Below are 15,840 nucleotides of genomic sequence, written 5' to 3'. Positions count from 1 at the left end.
ACCATCTGTAGAATATCTTGAGCCCTCACCTCTGGTGGCGAGGCTTTTCCCAGGGAAGTGTCCAGGATCGCTCCTATGAACTGGAGTCTCTGCGATGGTATCATTTGTGACTTCTTTAAATTGAGGGAGAAGCCCAGTCTGTGAAGGAAATGGCACACGTGATTTAGCTGGATCTGAGCTTGCTCCGGAGAAACAGCCCTGATCAGCCAATCGTCCAGGTAGGGGTAGACGTGAATCCATTCCCTCCTTAGACTTGCAGCCACTACCGACATTAACTTGGTGAAGACCCTCGGGCGGAGGTCAGCCCAAATGGCAGTACTCGAAATTGATAGTGAGAGTTGCCAATTGCGAACCTCAGGTATTTCCTGTGTTTGAGATGGATAGGCACATGGAAATAAGCGTCCTGAAGGTCCAGAGATACCAACCAGTCCTGAAACTGAAGGGCCTGGAGGATCTGAGAAAGAGTGACCATCTTGAATTTGTCTTTTCTGAGGAATTTGTTCAATTCTCGCAAGTCCAAGATGGGTCTCAGTCCTCCGTCTTTCTTCGGAATGAGAAAGTAAGGGGAGTACCAGCCCTTGTCCCTCTCCGCTACAGGTACCGGTTCTATGGCACCTTTCTCTAGCAGGTCCAAAATTTCCTGCAAGAGGAGCGGATCTGGAGCTTTCTGAGAGCTGATCCCCGGTGGATGACTCTGAGGTATACATAGGAAAGACAGGCAGTAACCTTGGGCGACTGTTTCCAATGCCCAAGCATCTGACGTGATAGCCTGCCATACCGTCAGATGTTGGGTCAACCTGCCTCCTACAGGTGTCCTGTGAGGGGAGTCCTCAGAGTGGTTTTGGGGCGGCTGATGCAGATGCCGATGGTAAAGAGGCACCTGCTGTTGCTGCGGCTTTAGAATATCTACCCCGTCCACCTCGGGTAGTTCTTCTTTGACCCCTTTGAGCCGGTCGTCCTCTACCTCTTCCGAATGCGGAGTAGAAGCGAAAGGACTTGCCCCTCGCAGAGGTTCCTGTGGGACGAAAAGGAGTCTGACGGATTGCAGCTCCTAGGGATTTTGCTGCAGCTTTTGAAGTTTGCAGTTTCTCTAAACTGTCATCCGCCTTTTTTCCGAACAAAGAAGAGCCATCGAATGGCATGTTCAAGAGCCTGGCTTGCACATCTGGGGCAAAACCCGACTTTCTCAACTAAGCGAATCTCCTGGTTGATGTACTTGCCGCCATTGCTCTGCTGATACTGTCAGCCGAATCAATGCCCGTCTGGAGGGATTCGCACATAGCGTCTTTACCGTCCTGTATAATATTCAGGAACGCATCCCTTTCTTCTCCCTCCGGGATGCAGTCAGCCGCTGTAGAAGCACACTCCCAAAGTGTATGGCTGAACCTAGCAAGGGTGCAAGTAGCATTAACAGACTTTAACGCCATGCTACATGCTGAAAAGACTTTCTTTGCCATAGCATCATATTTTTTATCGTCCCTGTCCTGTGGGACTGTAGGATAAGCCATCTTGACATCGGTAGAGGATGCTGCTTGTACCACCAGACTTTCTGGGGATGGATGTTTAGACAAAAACTCTGGGTCTGTGGAAGATACCCTGTACTTTGCAGACAGTTTTTTATTTACTGCTGGAATTACATCTGGGGTTTCCCAGTTCGTCATGATCTTTCTCTGAAGAGCTTTATGAAAGGGCACCACAGGATCCTCTTGTGGGCCTTTGTCAAGAATATCCGTGAGGTCATCTTGCTGGAAAGATTGTGAAGGTGCAGACTACCCCATGAACTCTGTAATCCTGGCCATTAAGGCTCTGTAGGGGGTTTCAGCATGCTCCCCCGGGTCTGGCTTAGCAAAATCCACCTCAGGGGAAGTGTCTAACCCACTTGCCTCATGTAAAGAATCATGAAGATCCTTTAATCTGCGCTCTTCAGAGGAAAATTCCTCTCTAACTGGGGTTACAGGTCCCTGTAACTCAAATGTGTCTTGTTCAGACAAATCACCCTCTTCTAAAATTGAGGATATAGTTCTCAATTGTTCTGAACTCATAAAGGGAGTAAATCCCATTTCCAAGGCAGAGGGTGCCGAACTTGTCATTATTGGCCTCGAAAACGTCGATGTCGTCGACGCCGAAGGCTTCGAGCGTGGCGTCGAAAACAGAGGTGGAGGCCTCAAGGACCTCGACAGAATTGGAATTCTACTCGACAATATCGACGCCATCGACGTCGAGGGCCTGGGGATAGTCACTGGATGTGTGGTCACCGTGACTTTTCTTGGCGTCGAGGCCGGCGTCCAGTCGACAGACCCGTGTGTCAAAGGTCCCCTCGACAACGGCGCCGAAGACATCGACCTCGACGGGACCTTCGTCGACGGCGTCGACGGAACCTTCGAGGAAGGTTTGGAGGTCATAGTCCTGCTCGAGGGTTCGAAACGCGCTCGAGAGGTTTCTTTCGCCGGGTACTGCGACTCGCGGCGTTTTTGACCTTCGGGTCTTTCGACCAGAGCATCGCTCTTGGCAGTCTTCGAGGGGGTCGAGGCCGCTTTCTCGAAGACGCTCATCATATTCTTTCGGAATTCCTCCCATTCAGCCCGGGAACTATGTTTCGTGGGGCAAGGGATTCTTTTTGGCGAAACAGAGGAAGAGGAAGACGGAGAAGGGGATCTTCGACGCCTCCTCTTCGAGTGCTTCGATCTCGAGGAGTGACGAGACCCACTCCGAGACCTGGAGCGCGAATGGTGACGAGGAGACGAATGTCTCAACTTCGTCGACGAAGAAGAAGCTTTAACAGTCTTACCTTTCTCCAGCTTCCCCCTACGCTCCTTCAGGGCCTTAGCTGTCATGGACATACAGTCCTCGCATTCCGAACAATGGTGTTCAGCTCCCAAGCACCACAGACAATTTCTGTGAGGATCGGTCAACGACATCTTTTTCCCACAATCTCGACATTTTTTGAAGCCGGATCGAGGAGTTGTCGGTTCCGACGAGGAAGCCATCGAGTATGGATCGAATAACTCGAGGTAAATAGGATTAATCTGACTAAGAACTGAGCAACGGTATTCCGAGGCACCGAGTAAGCGCGGAAAAACGGAACTGAGCAACGGACGCTGCGCGCGGCCTTTATAGGCAGGATGACGTCGAGCGTCGATACGGCGGCTGTCGAGGGACATCGACTCGAGGGACGTCGACGCGCAGCGCCCTCTAGAGAAAAAATGTTCCGAGGCCAGCAGAGCTGGAAGGATATATCTAAGATGAGGAATACGTCGGAGGACACAATCCCTTCGAATGTGCCTTTCTTGCGGCTCAAAATCAACTTTGTAATGCTAAGAAAGAAAGTGCAGCCCACATTGCTAAACAGAGGACAAGCAATTTAATAGGCAGCATTAACAAGTGAACGACTTAATGTCATGTGGCATTGTACTGCCCACTGCTACAAACTGTACCTGACAGACTTCCTCTGCACTGGCAAAAGGGTGCTCCTGCGTCCTGTCATCTAGCGCACACTGCTGCAGCGTATACATGTCCATGCCTTGCACCAGAATCAGAGAGCTGAAGTAACTGAGAGAAAGAACCAAGAGTCAAAAACAATCCGCCTCCAAAATCAGTGAAGCAGCTTTTAAACAGGTGGCTAAAAGGAGGGTTTCAAGAAGACTTTTGGAGAGGGACTCTGGAGACCAACAGGAGTACAGGGGTTCCAAAAAGGTAGTCAAAACGCTCATAATGGTATATTAGGCCAAGCAGCATCTACTAAAAAGCATAAACTCGATTTATAAACTTGTTGTGCATAAACCTGAACATTACAGTGGTACAATACTAAAATACCAAGCTTCACCCCTCCAGATACAGATAAGGTGCATATGTGGCCTTTTTACGCACTGAATTCTTGTGAATACACATTTCTTTTACCTATTTGTATCCATTATGAGGCTATTCTTGGCAGCACCCCCATAAATCATGTTATTTAAGAATTTTGCATCACTAATGTGCATTGCAAATTGCTGACACTTTAGGAAGTTTCATTAGAATTGGCCTTCTTATTGAGCCTGATTTTTGATCTGCATGTGTGTTCTCGCAAGGGGTGCATTTTTGTGTTAATCGCTGCTGTTTTCATTGGTTATCCTAGAGACCGCTCTGGTGAAGTATTTATTTAAGTTTACCAGTGATTTGCATAGGCTTTTCATATGACGATTTCTCTATCTCACAAGAACATCAAAGGCATTTCATGGCTTGAGGTTTTGTATGCGTTTTAGTTTTATGAGAACCTCTGAGCAAGCAGCTGTTTGGCATTTCTTATTACGGAAAGGCTTTGATGTTAAATTAGTAGATATGTTTGGTATTGTTTTAAAATATGGCAAGTGTTTGCATGTGTGTGTCTGTGTGCGAGTGTATGCATGAAAGGGCACATTCACTTCTTAGTCACAGCAGAGCAAGCAAGGAACGGCTGGATGCATGGTCTGAATGTTACTTTTAGTACCCCACCGTCCTCCTGAGCAGATATAATTCATAGAGATAGGGAGGGTGGACTTTTATATAATTTAAGTGGGACATTAGCGGTCCTTCTCCCATCAGGACTAGCTATTATTTTTTAAATGTGACCAGGTCAACACTTCCAAACATTGCTGTATATATTTTTTCACAGGGTTGACTGTACTAGTACTTCTCAACAGCTCTGCTATAGATGTAAGCACAGTGCCCTAGCTGCTCAGCAGAGCTGCCATATGGGACAATGAACGATTCACAGCCGGGCTAAGGCACATTTAGTGTCAGCATAACCAGACTCTGTAGCATGACTGCTGTGTTTTGGAACAGTACCTGCCTTTTTCACAGTGACATTGTAATGACGCAGTACCAACATGTGTTTACAATTTCAGGATGTAGCCAAAGCACTGAAGATAAACTGTCTTTAAGCTCTACCCTAAATTCTCCTTAGGTGGTAGCATGCACACAGGTGGACAGTCTGAGGAAAATTGCATTGCTGTGGTAGGCTTCAACCCATCCTGCTCTCAGTATTGCGCTTTTCCTAACGTCTGATTCTCCCATGTCTGACAAATTTGTAGTACCTCTATAAAACTCCTGCTTCATGTGTTGGATAGTTCATTGAAAGAGGCATCGAGCTTGGGGTGAGCCAGTTATGTCAGGTGAGCCATGCATGGGACTGCAGATGCCCCAGCCCTTCATGCCTTTCCGACAAGTAAATTTCCTGACTAAGCCAGTCAGGAAACTTAGTTCAGTGGATTGATAAACCTGCCACACAGAGCAATGTTTCAGCTGCGAGTTCCAAACCCATCAATAGCTCAGTGAGCTTGCACATCTGCATGCAATGATGTGCATTTAAGAAGGAGATAGGTTTGAATTGTAGCAGAACTGACTTCGCTTTCCGGAGGGTAAATATTTGATGGTTCAGAACTCACACATCTTATCAATGCTGTCACACATTGCATTCAGTGCATGTAAAGGATTTGCATGGAAACAAATTCAGCATCTGCTGATAGGAAACTCTAAATCTGCAATTTCCAGCTTAACTTCCAAAAGCAAGTTTTCATAAATTTAAAAAGGAACCGCCCACTAATTCTCACACTAAACTAGATTTATAGATGGAAAATGCATTTTCAGCTTGTATCACTTATTATTGCTATGCCACATTCCAAATAAAAAGAAGAGATGAAGAGCAATTCTGAACATAGGAGACACAGGACAACAAAGGGCTGAAGTTGGGGAAGACAGGACAAAGAACGTAATGGAAAGGAGGGAGAGCCAGAGTAATACAATGTGAGAGAAAACGGAGGAATGAACACGAGCAAGAGGCACTGAAGTTACAGCGATGGAGACAAAAAGACAGCAGAGAAACAGCAATAATAGTATTCCGAGACAGGCTATGCAGAGCGATACAGAGCAAGAGACCACAACAAGAAGCATGGAAACACTCAATAGTGAGAGGTAGAGCAGCAAAGTGGAAGACAGAGAAACAAAATAGCAACAGGAAGGGTGTAGCGAAGACATGAGGAAGAGGCCATGAAACATGGTTAAAGGGGCAGCAACAGTCAGAGGGGAAAGGCATAGTACTGATGCAGGCAGAGAAAGGGACTTTATTCATGAATACCCAACTAGTAGGTATAGGGTTCTGTCGCTATACTAAATTCTTACGATGTCCTGTGTCCTAATGTCAGGAAGATGCAGCTGGATAGCACACACCTACACGCTACTGCGTGAGAGAGCATTTTCCACAAGTGTAATACATTATTTGAAGCCAGATAACATGAAATAAGTTTCAATTCTTTGTAGTATTTTCCAAACGTTTAACTTTATGCACACATTGGATGGATTTCTGACAACTTTTACTCTCTTGCAAAGGGGAATACTCATTTGTACTCTCTTGAATTTAGATTTACTCTTCAAATCTCATAAAAGGGAGCAAAATAATCCCACCTCAAAATACTATCTGGAGCACGGCCAAGCATAGCTTCTAAAAGTAGTAATGGTGTGTACAGGGACACCAAAGAGACTTTATATGTTATGTTACTTTGCATTTATATAGCGCCTTATGCATCATTGGTATGATCTCAAAGCGCTGGTAGGTTGAACCCCCTCGGGAACCGTAGTTCAAGTCAAAAGAGAAAGAGAAAAAGAGATCCGTTCCATCTACTCCATCCGCTCCATCCACTCCAATCCGCTCCATCTGCTCTATCTGTTCTATCTGTTCTATCCATTCCAACTTTTCGTTCAACTCCATCTACTCCATCAGATCGATCCACTCCATCTGTTCCCTGCGCTCCATTTGTTTCATCAACTCCAACTGTACTTTGTACTGTATCCGTTATATCCATTGCATCCATTCTATCCATTTGATTTGTTCGTTCCATCCACTTCACTCATTGCATCCGTTTTGTTTGTTTCATCCATTTCATTTCTTTCATACACTTCATTTGATTCTGTTTAGTTTATCAGTTTTAACCTTGGGTTACTGTTTATTGTTGCGGTTTATACTGAGTCGATTTTTAGGGGAAGAGCCACGTTTTCAGTAATTTGCGGAAAGACATGAGGTCTTCGGTGAGTCGGCTGTGGGGTGGAAGTGAATGCCACAGAGTGGGGGCACGGGCTGAGAACGATAATCCACCTAATCTAACAGTTGGTTTTTGGTATCACTAGGAGGCGGGCAGAGCTTGATCTTAGAGTGCATGGTGGAGTGTTCGATATTGAGGTCCGGTTTTATGATTTGCTCAGTGCGAGATGCATAAGGTTTTGAAGGTCACCCTTCGGCCAACCGGGAGTCAGTACAGAGTTTTGAGAGCTGGGGAGGTGTGATCCCTTGGGTCAAATGCTAGTAGAAGTTTGGCTGCAGCATTTTGTGCTCTTTGTAGTTTCGTCAGGTGGTTTGCTTGGACTCCGAGGTAGCATAGTCTAGTCTTGACATTACAGTTGATTGGACCGCAGTGAGTCTGTTGGGAAAGGAGAGATATGGAAAAATGCGCCTAAGAATTTTGAGGTGGTAGTGGCAGGACTTAGAGACGTTGTTGACTTGGTGCGGGAGGCTTAGGTCAGAGTCGAGAGTGCATCCAAGGTTTTTTACTGAGGTTGTCGGAGAATTGCCCATGGCAGGTGGCCAGGGTAGAGGGTGCGGAAGAAATTCGATGTTGCCACACACCATGATTTCAGTTTTGGAGGGGTTTAAAAGGAGATGGTTTGTGGTCATCCGGCAGTCAATGTCAAGGAGGCAGGCAGCGAGGTTGGGTTGGCAGCTGGGTTTTTAGTTGGGGAGTTTTAGGATTAGTTTGGTGTCGTTGGCGTAGTTGTAGCAGGATTAGCAGTTGCTATTTTAGAGCAATGCTAAGCATAAGTACCAGATTTAAAGTGGGCAGGGACGTTTATTAAGCACAAAACATAACCTTTAAAGGGTTAAAATTCAAAGTCCCAAAAAGTCCAAGTCCATGGACAAGTTTTCTATAACAGTTCACATGGAATATTTCGAAGTACTTATATGGCATTCAAAAGACTTAGAAACATTTATCATCAGGACTCAAAGGGACAGACAATAGTCAAGTTGTGATTATTATGCCACCACAGACAAGATGTACTTTTATGTTGCCGCAATGAAGACAAATGGCAGGCAGCAACCCAGCTGGTGAGTCAGGAAGACCCCACAGAAGTCTCAAACTCGGATTAAACTATCAGAATGAAAATAAGGGATGGCAGCAGAGAAGCAAAACAAGCCCTTCGAGAAAAAGTTGTGGTGAAAGGGGCACTCAAAGTGAATGCAGACTGATTCAGTCTCGGGAATGGCTTTGATTAGGCAACGGTTCCAGTATTCTGTTGTGAAGTCAAAGTACAGAGTGGTGACAGCGGTAGAAAGACAATGCATGAATGTGCATGACCTCAAGATAAGGGCAGAGCATAAGACACAGAGAAGTCTCGGGGTAACCCTTGAAACAGGTGACGGGGAAACTCAGGTGGGAAAAAAGGGCTCAGCATGGGGAAAAGTGTCAGTCCAGTTATGAAAAGCAGCAGCAGAGTCATGAGTCAAGATTTCCCATGAAGACGACCTCACCGTGATGAAAGACCAGTACAGTTTCAAGCACATCAAAAGAGCCTCCTCGGGAATGAAAGTAACTTTGTTCCAGTAGTTACAGGAGAGCCCCAGCAGTAAGATTTGGGGGGACTGTTAAAAGACCACATGCTAATTAAAGGGAGGGAATCACTTAACCACAGGCTTCACAAGGCCGAAGAGAAGCATCGCTTTGCCTTAAGGAGGAAACAATTCAGCAACACAGCCTTCAGTGTCCATCATGGTCCTCTCCGCTTTCTCATGATTAGGTCCAGTGGTCGATTGAAGAAAGGCTGCGAACCCTCACTAGATACACATCTACAGGGCTGGGCATTACTGCAGCCTTACAAACATTGGCTGTGCAACATTCAAAAGAGCTTGGGGCCATTCCAATCTGGAATGGCCAGCCAACTTCTTCTGAACCCACACAATCAGAAATGTGGATTAAGGCATATGCCATTCACACACCCTTAATTGTGTGGACTAATGATACATGGTTAAGATGCATTTTATGAATCGGCCCTGCGGACATATTCTGTGAGGCCACCCTATTCTGGTGAACAGGGAAAGAAACTAATGTCAAGCCAAACTGTCCAGGTAGGGTGACTGAGCAGCAATGCTGGTGTACTTTGAATACTGCTCAGCAGATAACCAACAAAAACATGCTCAATTATATTTTTTCATTGTATTCATGTAGATCTGCAATGCTTAGACTTGCAAGTGTGTGAGAGTGGTGAAAGGTTCAGTTAAGCCAGTGACTAATCTAGAGTATTCGTCCCTTCTCCCCAGGGGAGAGCAACCCCTGTGAGGCTAGGGAGGTGAGCCTGCTCTGCAAGGCCCTCCCTACGGGTACGGGCAAGGAAGACATCACTGGGAGTGACTGCCCTCTAGGAGACAAGGACTCATTCCCATGAGGAACTCCCTATACCAGAAACAATATCTACTTATAAGGGATTATCTTCTATACTAAGTCAAACGTCTTCTTTCACATTGACTTCAGCTAATGCTGGATCACCACGAAATGGGAAATCAAACAGAACGCCCATTTGCATTCTGACGTATATGTAACTGAGACAAATCGATCAAGAGAGAGAAGAGAGCCATGTCGGGGAAGCCTTCTGACGTTGTTACACCTTGGACGGGCGGAGCAATGAGGACCTATAGAGCCCGCGATAGTGAGCGAATGAGAGAACACCAGCCGAAAACGTAGAAAGACTGGTGTTGCAAGCAGGGGTGAAACCGTTGGCAGGGCAGAGTTCAAAGACTGTCCATTAAGGTGGCATGACCACGAGAGATCTGTGGTGGGCCTGGGGACCGATGAACAACTCCGAAACCAACAGGAGAAACAAAATTCCCTGTCAAACGAGCGACGTGCAACAGCATGAGTTGAACAGACGCTCAGAGCGACTATGCGGCAACTGAACCAGCGCGAATCCGCTCGGTCTCAACTCCAGACCACAGCAGAAAGGGAAAGGAGCAAGGGGGAAAAGAAAGAGAGAGAGAGAGAGAGAGAGAGAGAGAGAGAAAGAGAGAGAGAGAGAGAGAGAGAGAGAGAGAGAGGGAAAGAGAAAGAAGGAAAGAGAAAGAGAAAGAGAGAGAGAGAGAAAGAGAGAAAGAGAAAGAGAGGAAGAGAGAGAAAGAGAGAGAAAGAGAGAGAGAGAGAGAGACTACAAGCTGTGTGTACATTGGAACATTCTAGGAAAAGGCCGTGGAAGCCATTCAATATTAAGTTTAAGCACAAAGCCCAGCAAACAAGAGAGGGGTAAACCAGTGGAAATGTCCAAGGAGTGGTGGAACTACTATAGGGGAAAAAAGTAGCAAGAGAAACTAACTCCAAATAGTAGCAAGAGAAACTAACTCCAAATAGAGGCAGACCTCAGTGCAAGGATATAATATAACTAAAAACAAGAGGAAGAATGGACAGTAAGGTGCTCAGCAAGTCTGGCAAATATGAACAGTAAATGTGTACTACAAGCTACATGAACTCATGTGCAGCCTCTTGAGAATTCGGACTAATATTACTTCTTAACTGATTTTGAAAACACGAAGATAACAAACTTTTCTTAAGGATAGAACCTGTGAGGAAAGGCCCTGCTCCCAGCAGGCCAAAAGGGAACGTGCCAGAGAGAATGCAAACTGGCCATCCTTGGCCATTAATTATTTTTAGTTAGGAGTAAGGTTTTGGACTGTGGGCATTTTATTTTGACCCTTACTGACAGATCAGCGCCCTGATTTACTTCTGTTATCCAGGGTCGATTCCAGATAGCAGTAGGGCAAGATAGGCATTTTCTCTTATTATTTAATTAAAAAGCTTCATCATGTCTACCATGTGCAAATCCTCCTCCTGGTTTGCCACAACACACAGAATGGTTAACACAAGTTAGGCAGAATGTATACAAATACAGTTCTACTTATTTAGGCAATGGACAATGCTGACCAATCAAAAATCACAGGTAAGTCAAACACTTCACTTAACACTCACCACTAAACATTTGCACATTCGGCTTCGAGTGCTCTGGCTACAGAGCACCAACACTTCACTTTAGACGTAGAAGAACAAAAATATTAGAACACTGTAGAGTATCAAAGCAAGTGAAGAAAAGAAAAATGTACAAAACCCACTGAAGAACAAGTCAGTCAAAAGAGCTACAAACACAATAGAATGCATTATAAAAATAGGTCTAAACACTTAAAAAGTCCTTCCGTTGCTAGGAGATATGGGGCCTAGCGCCCTTACAGTGCCAAGTCACAAATGAACCCTTTGCAGGAGGCTAGAAGTCGGTTGCAGGCTGAACAAATGTTGGCAAAGCCAACAGGCAGTTGTAAGTGCATTACAGTAAGAATAAAGGGAGCAACGTTCTTAGGATGTCTTTTCCCAATACCACCAATCTTTAAGGAAGCATAAGGAGGTCCTGGACTAGAACCTCAGTGTTAGACTAGACTTCCTTTTTGAGTGAAATTCTCTCCACCTGCGAGTCCCCTAGCAATTTTTTGCTAGACCCTCGGTTTTTATCTCCTGAGTGAGTAGGAACCCTTTTCCACACTCACTCATTATTTCCCTCTGTACTTGGGAACCCTCATTATCTTGTTGCAATACTTTCTAATGGAGTTATGCTTTCCTCCATGTTTTCTGGCATCTACCTTTTACTATTGCAGCCCACAGCACTTTCTGTGCAGTGTTGCTCGAAGAAGCTTCTTGAGCTTTTCTTTTTATTCTATCTGGGTTAACCTCAGTTACTAGGCCAGAGGGACACCCCTTTGTCGCTCCTGTGTGTTATTTTGTGAGATCAGCACACCCCACCTTATGTGGAGTGCTGAGGGGAAAGGCTGTCACCCTTTTCTCACTATTCCAGTAACTTTTAGTTACTGTTACAAGTTTGTCTAACAGTCTGAGGGCAGTGTACCTTTTTGCATGATCTTTTGTGGACGTCTTCCGCAGGCTGTCTTCGCTACTGCAGTAGGGACATAGGGGTCACCATTAGCATAGAACAGTGGCTGTACTTTAAGCCCTGCTCATGATGACTTGGACTTACTTGAGCCTTCTTCTACCTTCAGTGGTGGGGCAGGTTTTGATGGGTCTTTTGTCTTTGTCGGGCTTCCCTTGGAAAGCCCGCCAAAGTGCTCTGAGTGCCTGAAAGGACAGTAAGTGGGAGAGGAAACCAAAACTCCCCTGGTCTTTGTCCTGCAGTGTGCTTGCCTGGAACCAGTTTGAACTGGGAGGCTGGCTGTCCCCCTGCAGAGCCACCCCCCTGATTTGCCTGAGAGGCTTGAATGGGGATTGATGGGCTATGATATGATATAGGATTAGTTGTTTATAACACACTAAATACCCAGAGGTTTCTAAGCGCGGACCCGGGGGTTCGAACCTGTGTTGCTCTGTGTCTTCTTGCTCCCAAGACGAGCACGTTGCAGCTGAGCTATCCTCCCCAGAGAGGATCAGCCAGTTGTCTTGCATAAAAGCTGAGGGTCCTGGAGCTGAACCTCAAAGCTGACCACTGGACTGAAGAGCTCAAGATGAATTAGCACGACCGCCCAGCAACTTCGAAACGATCGGCAGAGCCGTTGAGTGACCGCTAAAGACCAACCACGAATTCCAAGCAACAGGGAATATCTCTTGAAGACTACTTTTTCCCCTGGACTGGTGGGTCTAACAAGACAACCTGCATTTTGCACCAGCCCATGAAGAGCTGTGACCCTCCCAGGATGCAATATCCCAATTCCCTTAAACATGTGTAATTTTGCAGTGCAATGTCATGTGAAGCGCGGATCCCGCTGGAACCTCGTGGGCATCCTTCTGAGCCTGCAGTGACACTTTTACACTACTTGAAGTCCCCTCAGCTGAGTCGAGAACTGTGGGACCAAGAAGAAGCCCGGATGACAACCATTGCTGAACTGACGCCTGTGAAGGTCTCCAATGCACCAGTACCGTGAAGATCCACTGCTCCGCGTCCCACTTCGAGAGTGCATCCGCCCATTCCCTTCAAAGTTCCTTTTTAAGCCATCCAGGCCAAGAAATCCAAACCGGGGATAACTGTCGCCTCACTTTGGGGACCAACCTGCTGCACCAAATTCTTCATTGATAAGGTACTGTCAGGAGCCCAGGTACTTAACTTGGTCTTGCTGCGTTGCTCCGGTATTCTTGGAGGGCTGCGGTTAAACTGTTACTTGCACCCCTCCTCCACCCAGATTCCCATTGGGGTGAACAAACCATTGGGATCTAAATTGCCAAAACTAACTCTTTCTTACCTGCAAGGCTGAAGCCATCCTCATAGACTTTGTTATGTCTGCTGCTTACTTACCTCTTTCCTCCTCAGCCCTTGGTCACTGGATCCGCAGTGCCCCCTTGACTCTTTGTGACTCATTTAGTTTAGCTGTAAGGTTTGACCAGCCTCACACCAATCCCAGACATTCCGCTTCCCGCTTATTGCCAGGGTGACTGTGGGAACCCTGCTGGACCCATAGGTATGGACTCGGTGTGCCAACATGTTAAACCACTTAACAATGGCGGATTATGTATTTCCGGTCCACTTCCGGGATCGCAGGAAGTAGATATGTTACTTCTGGCAATAGCGTCCAAATTAACGTGTCTTGTGTGCCGGCTGCAGCAGGGAACAGCTGCTTCTTCAAGACTTCCACGCTTCGCATCTTGAAGTATTCCATCACCTCGTTCCAGGGCATTTACTTTCTAGGCATTTAGCGGCTAGACTAACTTTCGTTTCTTTCTGCAAACACCCAGCGAGCACGTAGCTCACGCCAAGAACACTGCACTGACTTCAGCGTTCCATCTCTACTCCCATTCATGTTGGACTGCCTCCTCTTTATGAATGCACTGAACCCTCTGTGCCGATCCCACAGTAGTGCACATTATTGATTCCAGACGCTTGGTGTTAAATCATGTAATCCTCTTTATGGACTGCAATGCTCTCCCCAATAGCGGACTGACCCCCCATTTGCAGGTAATTATAAAACCAAAGGGAAAAGCAAGAGAGGGACATTGTTTGAACAAAGAGCCAACATTCTCATTTGTCTCACCCTTTACACAGTTCTTCAAACTCCAAGATCAAACACTCTGGCACTACTACAGTTTCCTACACAGTACCAGGGAGAGGAATAGCAAGAGGGACTTTGGTTATTCGACCATAACCTCTTTTCTTTCCCTGCCCTGGTGCCTTGTCTGCATGGTTTCCGCCGAAGGCCAGGTCTTTATTATTCATGACAGAAGACCATTAATCACATTCCCGAGCCATGGAGACTCTGTTAAAGGAATTCACTGATTCCATGTTTAAAATGTAGTCTGAAGTGAGTACTTCCAGACAAGAAAACGCAGTCTTTTTTCAAACCATGACCGTTCTATAGAACAAGGTTGACTGTAGTCCCATAAGAAGTCCTTGGGGAGCCACTTCCCAGATTAGCAGACAAAAGACTCCAAGTACATCTTAAGAGATATTGACCCCAGCCACCGTTCCTGATCCTGGACATAACAGGTCCTAATAGCCAGACTCCTCCCATGCCCAGTAAATACAGAGGAGACCCTAAAGAATTCACAGCGTTTGACACCCAGTGTAAAATACATGTCTTGAATCGCCCTCATCTCTATGCCTCGGATTTAGTCAAGATGTCTTTCATTCTGCTTAATCTAGAAAAGACGACTATCTTGGGCTACACTATTTATAGATGCCAATGACCCCATCCTTAACAAGTATGACGACTTCTTTGAGGCTTTCCAGACCATGTTCAGCAGAAAAGTAATTGCCCTGTCAATCAGAAATTAGTTAATCAAACTCAAGAAAACAAGTACCTATTCTGGTATATCATGCAATTTCAGAATCTCGCCTCCCAAACCACACGGCCAGATGACGTACAACTGACCCTCTTCCGAAAAGGTGTGAGAGAAGACGTCAAGGATGCCCTCAGTCAAATCGTTACACCACCAGCTACCCTACAAGACTGTGTTGCTTTGGTAAGCAGACTGGATAAGATATGGCAAGATCGCAAGGGAGAGCGCAAGCATTTGGAATGGAAAACACCTGTTCCGTTGGACAGAGAGATCCCTTCTCCAGTGGCAGAGGGTGAACCCATGCAACTTGGTAGTACATCAGAACCAGTTGCCCCTGAAGAACGAGAAAGGCGAAGAAGCAACTTGTGTTTTTATTGCAGTAGTCATGACAATCCAGTGAGGACCTGCCGGAAAAGACCTATAACGAAGGGGGAAAACGGCAATGCTCTGTCAGGAATCACCGCCCAGAGGGACTGGCTAACGTGCCGACGGGTGTTACTCCTAAAGTTCTAACCCTGAATACATCCTAAGGTCCACTGCCATCGTACAGTTCTGTCCCAGTATTCCTCGCTACAGAGGCGGGTGCAGTTCCTTATACAATATTTGCTACCATGGCAAGACTGTAAGCATCTCCCTGCGTGTCACCTGGCAGGGAGAAAGTGTGTTTGTTCTAGTCACGTGAGACAAAGACGCGTACACCAATTGGATAACGCCCACCCATACGCTTTAGTCGGTGCTTCTGATTGAAGTTTCTATGGACTTCCGATACTGGTATTTCATTTTGTTATTGAAGGTTTTCACTACGGCTTGTTTCCTGGTTCTTGTCGCCTCGCCCTTTGGTATATCATTCTTGGTCTGCTGTCTTGGTGTGACTCGGTCTACAAAAGGATTTCCTCTGCCTTTAGTTTTCATCGCCTGTTGGTTGCCCGCACGTTAAAAGAACTCGGATTGCCTAACAGACTGCCTCTGCCTCACATCTCATTCATTGTTGGCTGCCCGCACGTTGCCGACTTGGTTTGTCAATAGGATTGTA

At 46.1% G+C, this 15,840-nt stretch overlaps 1 protein-coding gene across 4 annotated transcripts in view; it reads right to left on the bottom strand.

Moving 5' to 3' along the window:
- Window positions 1–15,840, bottom strand: part of NUP188 (nucleoporin 188) — a 1,828,090-nt gene that overhangs the window by 1,258,572 nt on the left and 553,678 nt on the right. For all 4 annotated transcript variants that reach the window (XM_069609202.1, XM_069609203.1, XM_069609201.1 and 1 more), the window contains exon 10: window positions 3,435–3,549. In XM_069609202.1, the coding sequence (XP_069465303.1) occupies window positions 3,435–3,549 (115 nt within the window). The remainder of the gene's footprint in view (window positions 1–3,434; window positions 3,550–15,840) is intronic.

The sequence above is a fragment of the Ambystoma mexicanum genome, chromosome 8 (assembly GCF_040938575.1).
Source record: "Ambystoma mexicanum isolate Mex_15411 chromosome 8, UKY_AmexF1_1, whole genome shotgun sequence".
NCBI lineage: Eukaryota > Metazoa > Chordata > Amphibia > Caudata > Ambystomatidae > Ambystoma > Ambystoma mexicanum.
This window is presented reverse-complemented; position numbering and strand designations above follow the sequence as displayed.